The following is a 15,041-nucleotide window of genomic DNA, read 5'->3' as shown; positions in this document are numbered from 1 at the left end:
CTTACTTCCTTTACCCCTAATAAAGAAATATATATAGAGATAAACTCTTCGGATTACGCTATTAGAGCTATACTTAGCTAGCTAAGCGAGGACGGAAGATAGTAACTAATTACTTACTATTCGCGGAAACTATTACTAGTAGAATTTAACTATAATATATATGACAAGGAGTTACTAGTAATTATAGATATAGTACGCGAATAGAAGGTTTACCTTGAGGGCGCTGCTTACGAGATATAGATCCTAATAGACTACAAGAATCTTATTTACTTTACGACTACTAAGGAACTGAACTAATAGTAGGTTTATTAGTATAAAACACTCTCTATTATTAAGCTTCGAATTTCTTATATTAAGGGAACGGAAAATACTTAAGCTGACGCTCTAAGCCGGAAACTAGAGTACCTTATAAATAAAACTTATAAATCTTATACTGTATTACGGAAGGATAGCGATTTATTAGTTATTAATAGCCGATAGCTAGCTACGATAAGATAGCTAGTTATAGAGAAAATCTAGAAAGGTTACGCTAATAACCCGGTTGTAGCTGAATAATAACACTAACTAGGCGAAGGGTTCTCTTTTTCCCTAGAAGGAACTCTCTTATTCTAAGGACGAATCTATATACTTACTAGGGATAGGATGAAATTTATTACGTACTAGTATAGGCTACCCGCTTATAGATACTAGGGGGTAGCTAAGATACTATTTAAGCTATCTAGGGAATATTACTTCCTAAGTATAAGGAAGGTAGTTAAAGACGTGGTAATATCATGTGATATATATATCCGGAATAAGGCTATATACTATACTCCGTATAGACTCATGAAGTCACTAATAATACTACCTCGCCTATAGAAATTAATCGCTTTAGATTTCGTAGTTAAGTTACTACTCTTAAAAGACCTAATTATAGGAATTATATATGACTTAATTTATATAATAATAGATAAGTTTATGAAGTACGTGTATATAGTACTAGTACTTAGGATATAAGACGCGCTTATAATAACGCAGGTATTCCTTAGAATAATCTTTATAAGCTACGGAATACTAGATAAGATTATCTTAGATAGAGATAAGCTCTTTACTTTAAAGTTCTAGAAAACTCTTATTACGCTCTTAGGAATAAAATAGAAAATATTAACTATATTTTATCCTTAGACTAATATATAGATAGAACGAATTAACTAAATAATAGAGACTTATCTTCGGTGTTATATAAACTATAAGTAGGATAACTAGGTGCAACTGCTCCTACTTACCTAGTTTATATATAATAGCGCGGATTAAGAGACTATTAGAGTATCACTATTTTACGTGAATTATAGGTATAATCCTACGGTATATAATTCACTAATAACCGGTTAAGGAACTACGTAGGAGGCTATACTATAGGCAGATAGGCTTAAGTAGCTTTATAAAGAATTATTAGCTGATATTCTCTTTATTATATAAAGATCTACGATCTACTATAATAGAAAGTGTAGTATAGGACTAACGCTTAAAGAGGGGGATAAAGTCTACTTACTTAGAAGAAATATTATAATTAAGTGACTAAGTTATAAATTAGATTATAAGAAGCTAGGACTATTTAAGATTACTAAAGTCAAGGGACTAGTTAATTATTAACTAGCTCTACTAAAGATAATAAATATCTACTTAGTATTTTATATATCTCTCCTCGAACTAGCACTACTAGGAGCACTACCGGCTCCTATTACTGAAATATAACTAATTAATCCGAACGCTAAATATAAGGTAAAAGCTATTCTTAACTATTAGTATTTCTATAGTAAACTAAAATATCTGATTAAATAGAAAGGGTACTTATAATCAGAAAACACTTAGAAACCTAAATCTAACCTCCGCTACTTTAAGCTTCTATAGAGATTCTATTAAAGAAATCCAGGTTTACTTAGAAAGAAAGGGACTTAAAGTTAGGAGCCGGGCCCTTAAAGAAGGACGCTAAGTAGGTATTAAGTTCGAAAGTAAGGAACTAAGAAGTAAAATTATCCTTAATAAGCTTATAAGGAGGCGTTAGAAGGCGAGTAGAGGTTATAGTTTTTCCTATCTTAAACTGATATATAGGTTATTTAGAAGTAAACCTCTTAATATACCCCGAGGTATTATAATCGTAATACTTTAAGTAAATACACTTAAAGTATTATTTCGAAATAGATAAATCTAAGAAGTAAGTATAGGAAAAGCTATAATAGAAGGAATAAGATTTTACGAGTTATATAGTACACTTGATATAAAGCGCGAGCTAGATACTCTGTTTTTTCTTTATCTAAGCGATACTCGATTTCTTTATAATACTAGATATAATAGATAAGGAAGATAGTTATTAGTAACTATCGACGTTTCTTAAGGTTATACTTAAGCGTGAGGACTACGCTAAGCTAAGAGAGAGATAGTATTATAAACCCCTTAGCGCTATAGTTCAGTTAGCACCTATATAATAATAAAACTATTAGTAGTACTATAAGAGTATTAGTACTAATAAGGGAGTAGTACTATCGATAGGGTAGTACTAGCTAAGGAATAATATAAGATAAGCGAGTAGTACTACTATATACTCACGCTTTAGTAGTAATAGTTACTTAGATTATAGTAGATAATAGGTTATATAATAGATCCCTAGATCCTTAGATCCTCTTATAGGAAAACGGATCTAAGGATCTAAGGATCTAGTATCCTAAGGGATCTAAAGTAAATAAAGGTTCTATATAAGATTAGTATATCTACTATTAAATAGGAGCTTTGTGCTTAACTTTAAATAGTATTCTAATACTTAGTAACTATCTTCTATCTATATGATATACCTACCTCTTAATTATCAGAGATTAACTATAGCCTTCTGTATTTATAGCGAGTAAATACCGGACCGTTACACTCGCTTTCCCCTACTAACAACTGGAATTCGTTATATGCCAGCTTCTATATAATTGTTATTAGTAGATCGCTTAAAGGAGCCTAGAACTAGTTTACTCTTATAGTTTACTAGGTACTAAGCGCTACAGTTATTTACTAAGGTACTCTCTGATAGTACGTAAGGGATATTAATAAAGTCCGCGGCGTAGATTCCGAGTGTCTCTTTAAGGTCTAAGAGCTTTAAATTAATAGTAGCTATATTAATGTTTCCGGAGTACTTCCCTTTAGTATACTAAGATAATAAGTCTTAGTCTTTACTAGACTTCTTTCTAGTGATCTATATAACTAAGATAGTAGCCTAACCTTCCTTCGAGATCTCTTAGCGTAGTTCTATATACTTAGGCGTCTAGGCCGCCTTACGAATCCTCTTAATTTATTCGTTATTTAGACGGAATCTTATACTATTAGCTTAAAAGCTGTTATAGGCGAAATAGAGCTTCTAGCACTTAATCGGAGGATACCGGTATCTAATTCCGTAGGGGTAATCAGTCTTCCTATCTCTTTAATTTAAATAGGAGCGATTCCGAGAGCTTCTGGAATAGTCTTATGAGCCTCCTAAATTAGAATAACTACTTAGTATTAGCGTGGCGTAGAAACTATTAGCTCCCTTGCCTCTGTTCTAGTAGTACTCCTCTATATTTACTGTAAACGCTAGACTATACTCCTCTAGTGTTATACTATACTAATATCCTAGAGTATCGTCTCTTATAATATTAGCGAGTACTTAAGTAGCTTAAGTCTCTAACTAAACTAACACTACGTTTAGGAAAGCTCGTATACTACGTACTCCTTATATATTAGGAATATTATACGTTCTCATAAGACAGAAGTTCTTTTACTATAGCTTATACTACGTACAAGGTTTAATTCATGACTTCTTATCTTAACGTGTTAGTAAGCTAAGTATATTAGTATAGTCTGAAATAACAAAAGTTAGTACCGCCGCGTCTAAAGGTACTATATCACACTTAATAGACCTGACTAGCGCTTATAGTCCTACGGCGCCCTTAGTAGTATTATTATTAATTACATCAGTTAGAATAGACTAGCTAATAGTACTATTTACCTAGTTAAAGAAGTTCTAAATATAGTTATTAAGCGCTATTTATTCAGCTAGCTTATTCAAGTACTCTCTTATTCAAGCTTCCCAGAGTACTTTAATATCTTTAAACTTAGCTTCTAAGGGCTTACTTATAGATACCGGCAGTTCTATTATACTCTCTCTTTCCTTAGTAATAATAACGTTCTATTTCGCTAGTAAATCTAGGTCAGCTTATATTAACGACGCTATCTACTTACTAAAGCGACTATTCGTCTCCTCTTATATAAAATCATTAATACTTAGGAGATTCAGTTATTACTTAACGATATTTCTAACGTTATTAGTGTTAAGGTTAATAAATCTCCAGATTCCTTTAAGTTTAGTATAGTACCGGAAAGTCATCTACTACTAAAGCTGCTACTTTCTCTAATCGAGAGTATCGCCCTTATATTTAATTAACTTATCTTAAAGGTACGTTAATATATCTAAGAGGCTTTCTATAGAACTAATAGCGTTAAGAGTATTTCAGGAAGTTCAGGGAAGTATTTAAAGGAGTTCTTCAAGTAGTAGTATAAGTATCTCTTAACACTACCTGCAACTCTACCTATACTATATAGTATACTCGTATAGTAGCTTAAACAAGCGAATATAGCTCTTAACTATCGTGTACTATAGGGAGGAGCTTTATATAATATAAAAGTCTTGATTTATTAAGGTATTTTAGAGCTCCCCTATAAGGGGAAGCTCCAGGAGTTCTAGTTACATAAGCATCCTCTGGTTAGCTAGAGCGCCTTAGAGAGTGCCTCAGGTACGCCAGGTGCACGACACCTATACTATAGAAATATATAAGGTAATCAGGGGGTACAGGTAATCCTAGTTAAGGGGTGGACCCCTTTCGGATATAAACCGGGGGTTATTCGGGAGGTAGTATATATTCTGACCCTTAGATACTCTTTATAATATATAATTTTAAACACCTTTAAACTAAACCTTTGATTTTAACGTATATCGAGATACACTTGTTATTTGTTTACCGGCACGATACCAACAGTAAGAACTAGCGTTCAATACTCCATTCAACGGTGAATACCGCTTCGAGTGGTAGTCCCTTGTACCCCTGAATTGCTGGACATACTAAGCATAAGCCCAGCTCTTGGTACCCCATGGCCTGCTGGGCAAACCACTGAAAATCACACCGCGGCCCCGCGCCCAGGCTGCTAAAATGCTTCAACGGAGACCCTGAATGCTTTTTTCGATTGTAAGGCTTAGAGATGCGATAGAGGGGGAATAATGTGATCGAGAGAGAAAGGAGAGATTGCAAGATTGTTTGTATGGATGAACTGGTGTCTAGCAGAAGTTTAAATTCAGGAAGGTCCGGACTGTCCGCGCACCTGACATCTCTACTGTAAACACCGCCCCCCTTTCGCTCGCCCCAATCAAGGGGGCTTCCCACCTAAATTGAGCTAGCCGCTAAGATTATCATCGCGCTGGAATCCTGAACCTGAACCTGACAACCTGCACGCATCTGCACTGCTCATCACTACCCTCTCCTCTCCTCGACCGATCTAGCTACCAATTCCTCACGCTCGCCACTAGGCTTCCTGTCTTTATAACACACAGCATACAACGACCACTTCTTCTCCCTCGATGTGCGACTCTCGATTGAAGTAGTTCACGCCGTTCGTTTTTAATCTGGGGACTCGAATTCCACGAATACAGTCGCATCATTCCACCTCGGGCTGTACAAACACTTTCACTATGTTATCTACTCTCGTTTCTCGTGCTGCGACAGCGCTTGTCCTTGGGAGTGCAGCCGTAAATGCTTTAACGGTTGATATCACATCTGCCTGTACGTACCTTAAGACTCCGGACAGACCGCTCAAAACAACTCTGACAGTTCTAGCATCTATCAAAGACACTGCTGCAACGATAGCCTACGACATGATGACATTCTATAAGGGAAACCAAAGCGGTGGAATAATCGGCGTTCTCCCAGGCCCTCCTCCAAACCCTCCAAACGGCTGTACGTCTCTCAGCCTCTCCCTCCCTGTCTTGTACTAAAACTAACAACAAAATAAACAGACTACTGGTGGGAATCAGGAGCTATGTGGGGGACTCTGATCGATTACTGGCACTACACAGGCGATTCCTCATACAATGATGTAACTGCAAAGGGTATCCAGGCGCAGGTGGGCGAAGACCTTGATATGATGCCGCGGAATTGGTCGCAGAGTATGGGGAATGACGATCAGGGTTTTTGGGGAATGACAGCTATGAGTGCTGCGGAGACGAATTTCCAGAATCCTCCTGCGGGGTCGCCAGGTTGGTTGGCTCTGGCGCAGGCGGTTTTTAACACGCAGGCTAGGAGGCCGGATAATCTTTGTGGTGGAGGGTAAGTTATGCTTTCCCGTAGCATTTGAAGGACGAAACGGAAGGGCAAGAGAATGTGAGCTGGGCTAATAAGACTAGGTTGAGGTGGCAGGTTTACCCATATCTCACTGGGTATGATTACAAGAACTCGATTGCAAACGGCTGCTTCTTCAACATCGCTTCCAGACTTGCTCGGTACACGAACAATAACACTTACTACGAACATGCTGAGACGACCTGGGATTGGATCAAGAGTGTGGGGTACATGGATAAGAATTATAATGTTTATGATGGCGGGCATATTCAGCATAATTGCACGGATATCAATAAGGTGCAATTCTCGTACAATGTTGCGGTTTGGTTGCTTGGGGCTGCGAATATGTACAACTACGTGAGTCCTACCTCCTATAGACGTCTAGACTTACTTTCCATTTCCCTCCACTTGTTCTGTTTGTCCCAAAGCTAACATCTCTAGACCAACGGCAGCGCCATCTGGGAAGAACGAGTCAACCTCCTCCTCAACTCTACCTTCAACACCTTCTTCCCCAACGACATCGCCTACGAAGTAGCCTGCGAGCCAAAACTAACCTGCACCACGGATATGTACTCCTTCAAAGCCTACGTCACCCGCTGGCTTGCGGCCACCTCCCTTATAGCCCCCTTTACACGCGACCGTATCCTCCCTAAACTGAAAACCTCCGCCGTCGCAGCTGCAAAGCAATGCTCCGGCGGCGACAATGGCCGTATGTGCGGTCTCAGCTGGAGTAAAGGCGAAGCCTGGGACGGCACCCAGGGCGTGGGACAACAGATGGCGGCGATGTCAGCGCTGTTTGTTAATTTGCTTCCGTTGGAGACGATTGCGCCGCCGTTGACGAACGCGACGGGTGGGACGAGCGAGGGGAACCCGGATGCTGGGAGTCATAGTGTGGTTAACCCCGAGGCGTTGAAGCCTGCTACTGGGGGGGATAAGGCCGGTGCGGGTATTGTGACGACGTTAGTATTGGTTGGTGCTACGGCTATGTTCGGGTGGATGAGTATTGGAGATTGAATAAAACCTTTTGTGGATAACTTGAGAGGAGAAGACAGAAGATGACAGGTGTAGGAATAGGGTCTGCCTTTGTGAGGGGCCTTAATAGTGCTTGCTTTTCAAAAGCGTGAGTTGATTGCAAGGAAAGCTTTGTTCTTGCTCTGGGAGTTTCTCAATTTCTTCTATCCAACAAAGATCTGGAGGGGGTTTGGAGTGGGACATGGCGTTTGGTGCTCGGCTGGGCTGGGTAAGTCGGTCTGGGTTGGACTGGATAAAGTACCGTGTTAACCTGTCTGTAAGGTACGGCGTTTTGTTTAATTATGTTCAATACAATGCAATAGTAAAACCTGTCATACGATTGTCACTTCTGATCAACTTCAGTTTAGTGCGATTACGATTCGAGATGCGCTTTCTTTTAGGAAATGCTCTTTTCAAGTTTACTCACTATCGGTTCTGATGACAGGAGAACAAGTTAATATTGATAGGAAGAGTAGTAGTAAGTGCGAAGAGCGTCGTGTGAGTCTACAAAGATTTAGTACTCCATCCAACGGTCCATGCCGCTTCGAGTGGTAGTCCCTTGTTATCCTCCGCTGGCGCTCGTAGCTCATACACGCGTGGCCCAACCTTCGGTGCCGGGCCTGTCTTGGGCTCCACGGGCTCTTCCACCTCTAGCAAGGCGAACCGATTTTCCAGTGTCTTCAAGATGTTCCCCGAAGAGGTTGCTTTGGTAGATTCGGTCCTGGCGAAGACCGCAAAACAAGGCTGAAGAGCGGAGAGACCTCTTCCATCAAGGAGATGAAATATGAATAGCCGCGATTGGCCGCACTCGTCTGTTCGTCCTCATCGTCTGTTACTTTCCAAAAGAACTCGGCACTTCGCTTACGTGCAGAGATCGCACGGAGACCAGCTCGGATGATATCTGCAGGGACTTCGATGGGCTTCTGGCAGGAAACAATAGCATATGCAAGAGGGAAGCAGCTCGCTACTGTTGACGAGGAACTCATTCGGGTTAGCATCTTGGACGAGCTGACCGCAGCTGAGGGATTAGCTGTGCCCTTCTTGGCCTCTTCCCGAGCCTTCCCCTTCAATCGAGGTACTTTGGGTTGTTCTACGTATGCTTCATTGGTCGGGGCCGTCAGCCTGGAACGGAGTTAGTCTACCCTATGCTCAAATAGCCACTGAACGAGATGCTTATGCTTTGCGACTTTGTGCCCGCATTTTGTTCTATTGTCCAAAAGCCACTTGATGAATATGGATGTATCAGTCTTATACCGTTTATAGTTGCTGTCTAGAACTCCAGACAACATAATGAATGCAGTTTACAAACACTGTTCGTTTGCTCCTGCTTCATGTGTCTTGGGGTTACACTACAGATATAATACAGAACTCAGTAGAATGAATGAAGGATAGAGAAATAAAGACATCAGATTGTGCGTCAACTCGAGTTGATGCAGGATCAAAGTAGAGGAAAGCAGCCCCATCACGGATACTTTTTTTTTTTTGAATCCAGTTTATTGTCCTTTTTAGCTATTGCTGCTATGTAAGACATTCCGTTCCTACAGTAATTCAAGCTCGACTTTACAGTGCTCACATAAGAACTCTCTCCCTTTTGATAACGTGCCTTCCTTATATAATGACCAGATCAGCCCCTATTCAGGTGCACCTTCCGACAGGTACAAATACCTATGGTTTATACTCCACGACTGAGGAGAAACGACAAAAACCTCAACCAGCTGGTCCTTATATTCAGCAACTGCGCTCTCCAAGGGGAGGATTTCCGTAGAACTGTGACATGCACACCTTTCCTCGAAAACCCACGACTCCTCTAATCAATTCCTGGAGTATAGCTCTCCGTGTTTACTGTGTGCTAGCGGCCTTCGATCCACCGGCTCTGAGGCGCAGTCCAGGGCGCAGTTCTGGGGGCTTGTCTAGTGTTGCGCATCTCGGTAAAGCCCATGAGCATGAGCTGACTGGGACAACTCCGGCTTGGACAATCTTAAAAGTACATAAACAACAGCATATCCACCTCTCCCTTTCTCTCTCTTTTTATCCCAACCTACTGTCTTTATCATTAATTCTAGTTCTGCCTCTCTCTACACCAGTTTCCTCTGCCTCATCCTCGAAAATTACAAACAAACCCTGACAGATAGGTTAGACAACAAATCCCACCAAAATGCGTTTTGCATCCACTTCCGTCCTCGCTATCCTGGCTCTCTCCTCCCAAACACAAGGCCAAAACCTCGGCGATACCCTTAACAGCCTCACCTCTGAAGTCGGCGGCGCAATCGACACTGCTACCAGCCTCGCAGGCGGAGCCCTTTCCACCGCAACCAGCGTCCTCGGCGGCGCCCTCTCCACAGGAACAAGTCTCGCAGGCGGCGCATTCTCCTCAGGAACCAGCCTCGCAGGTGGTGCATTCTCTAGCGGTACAAGTCTCGCCGGGGGAGCATTCTCGACCGCTACAAGTGCTGTGGGAGGAGCCCTGTCAACTGCCACCAGCGCGCTGCAGTCAGAACTGAGCGCTATTGCGTCTGAGGCGTCGGCGCGGGTGTCGAGTATTGAGAGTGTGGCATCGACAGCTACGGGCGCTGTGAAGAGCAGCTTAGCGAGTGAGGCGAGCAGTATCAGTGCTGCTGCCGCGTCGAGGGCCAGTTCGGTCGGTGCGAGGGTATCGAGTGATCTGGCTGCTGCAACGGGTAATGGAAATGGAAGCCCAACCAGCTCGTCGACCGCGGGTGCGGCGGTGATGACTGCTGCTCCTATTTGGGGGGCTGCTATTGGAGCGGCGTTGTATCTGATCTAGATGGATTGCACTGTATTGTATTGCTTTGTGTTGATTGGTGTTTGGTGGATTGGGGCATTTTAACATAGTGATTTCCTGGGTATGCTTTTAGGGGAATAAAATTGTATATCTTATCGTTATGCCATTGAGCTACATGATATAGCGATTCCAGAAATGAATTGATTCATATCAACCACATTCGTGGATACTATATTGTATTTTGAAGCGTCGAAAGAAACGTATAGCTATATCTCCCTTGAGATTATCGTCCTAGGTTCTCTGCTCGGTTTGTCTCCTGCTTTTGTCTCCAGCTCCCTGTGCCCCTCTTGTCCTACTATATGGAGATATCAGTTCAGACTACAATCCTGACTTTAATTTAGTGGCCTGGCACAACGGAATAGGTCACCTTAGACAGCAGAACATCAAACGGCTCCCTATTCTCTATACGGTATCAGCCTAGAGAAGAATCCTCCAGACTATTTATGCGAAGCCTGTGTTACGAGGTACTTAAGCTACTCAACTCAGTCTTAACGAATCGCTCATCTACCGAATCTCCTATCATCAACCATCGCCTGTCCCCCACAACCCAACACTCACGCTGCTGTCACTCAAAACCTCAACTTCTACCTCATCCACTCCACCCCTCCCGCCAAGCCTCTCAACAACGACCCACAGTCCACCCTGCCTCTCCATGCCGGGACTTAAATCTAGATCCGCAGTACGGATTCCCATCGGACTATCACTGAACTCTCTATTGTTACTCACGTCAATGATGCGCTTATTTGGCCCTTGCCCGAGCTCGATAGAGATCTTAATAAGCGGACGAGACCGCGACGGAGAAAACCGTGAACTCGTCGTCGTAGTAGGGCCACGTGCTATTATCCTCAGCCTCGTAAGACGAGAGGGCATAATAGGAGCAAGCATCCTATCCACCCCATCCTGAAAAATCAGAGCAGGAAGTCGAAGTGAAAGTCGTCCAGCAGTTTCCGCCGCAACAGGAAGAACAGTACATGGGACTTGTGTGCCAACTCGTAATGTGAAATTGCCGGTTTGACCAGCTTCAAAAGTCGAGCAGACGATAGTATACTTCCCCGCTGCAACAGAGGGGAGAGATGCTAAGGCACAGCCGCGACGGTAGTCTCCTGATCCGCCCACTATGTCCTTGCTTGTTACAGCTGTGACGCGATTGCCGTTTGCCCAGACGAGCTTGACGTGTACAGCGAGCTCTTCCTGGTCTGTTTCAAGGATGAGAGTGACTGGTGAGGTCGAGGGGAGGAGGATGCTAAATTGTGGGTTCAGAGGGTACGTTGATGCGGAGGCGTTGCCGCCTGCAGTGCGGGATGTCCAGGATCCAGTGTTTGTCGTATAGTACGGGAGGGAATCAGGCGCCGTAGCAATTGTGAGTGGTGAGCGCGAGAAGAAGGAGAGTGTGAAAGAGTACTTGGGAAGGGGGAGGCCATGTTGAGCGACGACGACCGTGTATGGTGTCGAAGGCAAAACGTCAAGTGTTGCAAGAGTTTGGGGAGAGTCGACAAAAGCACCGCGGTAGAGAGCGTCGTCGCTGAGGTAGACTCGCTGACCAGAGGCTGAAAAAATGTAGAGACTAATAAAGCCGAGGGCTGAAGAGCCAGAAGGGGACGAGAGGGTGTGAGATGAATGGCTATTATTACGAGCTATGTTCTCTTCTCCGGTAGCAAAATGACGAGAGAGGAGGATCCAGACAGCTGTTGAGCTGCTAGCACTTACGGCGTATTGTGGATTGTGAATAAAACTTCCCGGGCTCTGGATGGTGGGAACAGTCCATGTAAAGTGATGGTCTTGACGATGTTTGAAAAGTCCTGGATTCCAGTTAAGGTACAATGATTCGAAGTGCTGGGACACATCATCGAATGACATCCAGAATGTACCGGGAGATAAAGGAGATTCCTCAGATAGGAGAGCTTCCTTCAAATCCGACGTCCAGGCTTGGTTGGAAGTATCAGTTGGGTTGAAATGAGAACCTTTCCAGACCATCCCATCACACCAGGGATTCTTGACGAGCATCAAGCGTTGAGAGCCAACTTCCTTCAAATCGAGAATTGCATAATCGTGTTCACCGGCTAGACCAAGAGCCTTCTCTTCTTTACGAGACAGCTTGCCAGTCCCGAGAGTAATCAGGATATCTCCGTAGTTAAAGGATTTATGTATTCGTCCCCAAAGCTGCTCGGGTTGGAGATCATCACTATAAGGAGTGAATAAATGCCTGAGAAGAAGTGGTCAAGCACTAACCTCTGGAGAAAGACTTGTTCCGGTATCCACCCCGTTAAAACCCAGAGATCTGTTCCAGAATTAGAACCTGGGAAATCATATCCTCCTCGTACTTTTAGATAAGCTTTTTCTATCAGAGCAGGCCATAGTAGCTCGGGATTGTTCCGGTCGATCACATGAAGACTTCTTGCAGTATTCGAAGCGGGCAAGCGGTCATCGATGACCACCTTTCTATGACAACCATTGAAAAAAAGTCGAAATATGTACTTTCCGTTTTTGGAAATACGAGGAGTCATGCTAGGTTTGTCATGTGGATAGATGATAGAGGCTAGCAGCTTTCATCGACTTTAGTGGTGAAAATATCATTAACAGTGAGAGAACGCTACCTTTCCATGTCCTTTAACTGCTCGTGCTGTACCTGCACACAGACTGGCTACCACAGAACAATCTGTGGTGATGTCTTGTACGAGATCCATCTCGGTGGTTGAACTCATCAACTTATCACTCTTGGGGAAAATTTCTTCTGGTCGTTTCCACCCGCTAAAGTTGTCTACCTGGCATTTGGACAACTTAAGATCCCCTGGTTCACTGAGTTCGTTAAGCAGGAGATACTAAGGGGAGGGTAATTACCTACGTGTAGTATGGCGAGCCATTAAAGCCTTCTTCGAAAATCGAATCGTCAGGATCATTTGACCATGGCGGAAATATAAAGCCGTGAAGCTTCGAGCCTTCGAGCAGGATGAGTTCTTCGCGTCTCGAGATAGCTCTCTGAGACACTGGAGCTGTTAAAGAGGTATCATTTTTGACAGGAGTCCATCCTTCAGTTTTCTTGATCTGCTCGGCTCGTGAAAGCAATTCCTTACACTTTCCCTGGAGTCTCGTCTTAGCTCGATCGTTGCTGACAAGACCAGTGGCTTTTATGTACAGCTCAGCAGCGGTAATTGCGGCTTTCAAGGCATCATCTTTGGTAAGTGATGAATCTATGCTGGATTCAGCTGCCTGTAATAGGTAAGTGCCTGATATATCATAGTAAAGTGTAGAGGCGAGTACCTGAGCTTTAGCCTCCATTGTTAAAGGCCTCATGTGGTTTTATTGTCCCTATGAAGTCGAGGTATACAGGCGCTAGAAAGAAGAAGCAAGTCTCATATCACCACATGAAAGCTAAGAATGTCCAATCTTCTGCAAGACTGTGAGTTCTAAGGATGAAACATCAACGCCTTGCTGTGACGGTGCCTTAGGCAGAAGCGGCTAGACGCTCCTACGGGAAGCCAAATGAATCACTTGTGCGGAACGTCCTATACTGTATTTTAACCTAATTATTTCTCCACCTCTAAGTCTTGTGATAACAATTCTAAGTAGTGAAAATATTATCTAAAATGCAACTGATTTTTTGCTATATTCAAAATTAAGATTAATAGCAGCTTCGCAGTAGAGGAGGGGGTTTGAAGACGTAACTTTATCGCACAGCTGTCCGACCCTTAACCTTACCTTGCGACGGCCTCTAGCCCTGAATGATACCAATGCAGTAATTTCTCGAGGTTCGGAGGCATTATTATTCAAAAGCCATCATCGGCTTGCGCTGCACCGCCATTTGCCGGATGGTCGTGCCGTGCGTCAGCGTCTTGTTCAATAGCCGGAAATTGCCAATTCAAGCCGTTGATTTTAACATTCGAGCTGCTCGTTGGCAGTTGCACTCACCCACAAACCCGCTTCCCCAACGGTGGGGCTGGACGCCCCTGCCCCTGCGCCCAATGACCTCCAGCTCTTCTCCGGTAAGGTATAATTAAGGCCGATACCTTTAATTTTACTCTCTTTTCAATTCTTCTTAACTGTTCTATTGTTATTCAGAATAGTAAAGATATTTAACGCTACTAAAAGTATATTTCCAGAATTTTCCTAATATATCTCTACTAACTCCTTCCTACTAGTCGCGAAGTATAATGCCCTAGAATCCTACTAAGTGAGTCTTTATAGCGATATCTAGGATATCACGGAATTCCTTCCTAACTACCTTAGTAGCTTAAATATAATCCTTAAGCTAACCGGCCGCGATACGATAGAAAAATATAACTTATTATATCCTTCGGGAACTTTTAAGGAAAACTTTAAGCTTAAGAAAAAGCTCGGAAAGATCGATCCTCTCTTATTACTTAAACTTTTAGTAGATATTATAAAATAAGAATAGAAGAAAAAGGGCTTACTAAATATATAGAGTATATTAAATCTAAATAAGATAGAAGAGGTAGCTATAAAGCAGATTTTAAAGAAGTGCTAAGCGTACTACTATTCTACGTCTAATAACCTTATTTTAAAGAGCTTTAATAATCTAGTTTATACTAAGTAGATTCTACTACAGCTAAGAGTTTTCGTTAATTATATAAGATATAATACCTTAATAATACTCCTAGGGTATAATATTAGGATTCTATTATTCTTTTCGCCTGCGGTAATAGCTAGATTAGTATATCTTAATAGAGAGCGCGGAATTACTTAGGGAATTAGCTAGTTCAACGCTATATAGATTATATCGAATAATACGTTAATAACGCCTGAATAAATTATAAAAGGATCTCTACCTAGCTAGATCTTTAGCTAATAATTATATATCTAGAATAACTAAAAGAAAAGCGAAGATA

General features: G+C 42.4%; 4 protein-coding genes across 4 annotated transcripts; 2 read left to right on the top strand and 2 right to left on the bottom strand.

Annotated features, from left to right (window-relative positions):
* Positions 1-5,737: 5,737 nt before the first annotated feature.
* Positions 5,738-7,397, top strand: ONS95_008579 (uncharacterized protein; the record flags this gene model as incomplete). Its single annotated transcript, XM_058502136.1, has 5 exons — positions 5,738-5,828; positions 5,883-6,002; positions 6,062-6,371; positions 6,449-6,740; positions 6,825-7,397. 5 exons carry the CDS (start codon positions 5,738-5,740, stop codon positions 7,395-7,397), a joined length of 1,386 nt encoding a protein of 461 aa, XP_058349166.1.
* A 501-nt stretch (positions 7,398-7,898) lies between these two features.
* On the bottom strand, positions 7,899-8,392 carry ONS95_008578 (uncharacterized protein; the record flags this gene model as incomplete). Its single annotated transcript, XM_058502135.1, has 2 exons — positions 7,899-8,206; positions 8,260-8,392. The coding sequence occupies 2 exons, from the start codon at positions 8,390-8,392 to the stop codon at positions 7,899-7,901; spliced, it is 441 nt and encodes a 146-aa protein (XP_058349165.1).
* A 1,157-nt stretch (positions 8,393-9,549) lies between these two features.
* ONS95_008577 (uncharacterized protein) lies at positions 9,550-10,179 on the top strand (the record flags this gene model as incomplete). Its single annotated transcript, XM_058502134.1, has 1 exon — positions 9,550-10,179. One exon carries the CDS (start codon positions 9,550-9,552, stop codon positions 10,177-10,179), a length of 630 nt encoding a protein of 209 aa, XP_058349164.1.
* A 540-nt stretch (positions 10,180-10,719) lies between these two features.
* RIM13 (cysteine protease) lies at positions 10,720-14,050 on the bottom strand (the record flags this gene model as incomplete). The annotated part of the gene is made up of 5 exons (XM_058502133.1): positions 13,456-14,050; positions 13,040-13,400; positions 12,792-12,993; positions 12,427-12,740; positions 10,720-12,379 (listed from the first exon to the last, which is right to left on the bottom strand). Exons 3-5 carry the CDS (start codon positions 12,897-12,899, stop codon positions 10,720-10,722), a joined length of 2,082 nt encoding a protein of 693 aa, XP_058349163.1. The 5' UTR covers positions 12,900-12,993; positions 13,040-13,400; positions 13,456-14,050.
* Positions 14,051-15,041: the final 991 nt, after the last annotated feature.

The sequence above is a fragment of the Cadophora gregata genome (genome assembly GCF_030347475.1).
Source record: "Cadophora gregata isolate MNR1 chromosome Unknown scaffold_21, whole genome shotgun sequence".
Classification (NCBI taxonomy): domain Eukaryota; kingdom Fungi; phylum Ascomycota; class Leotiomycetes; order Helotiales; family Ploettnerulaceae; genus Cadophora; species Cadophora gregata.
Note: the sequence above shows the minus strand (reverse complement) of the source record. Positions and strands in the feature narration are given on the sequence as shown.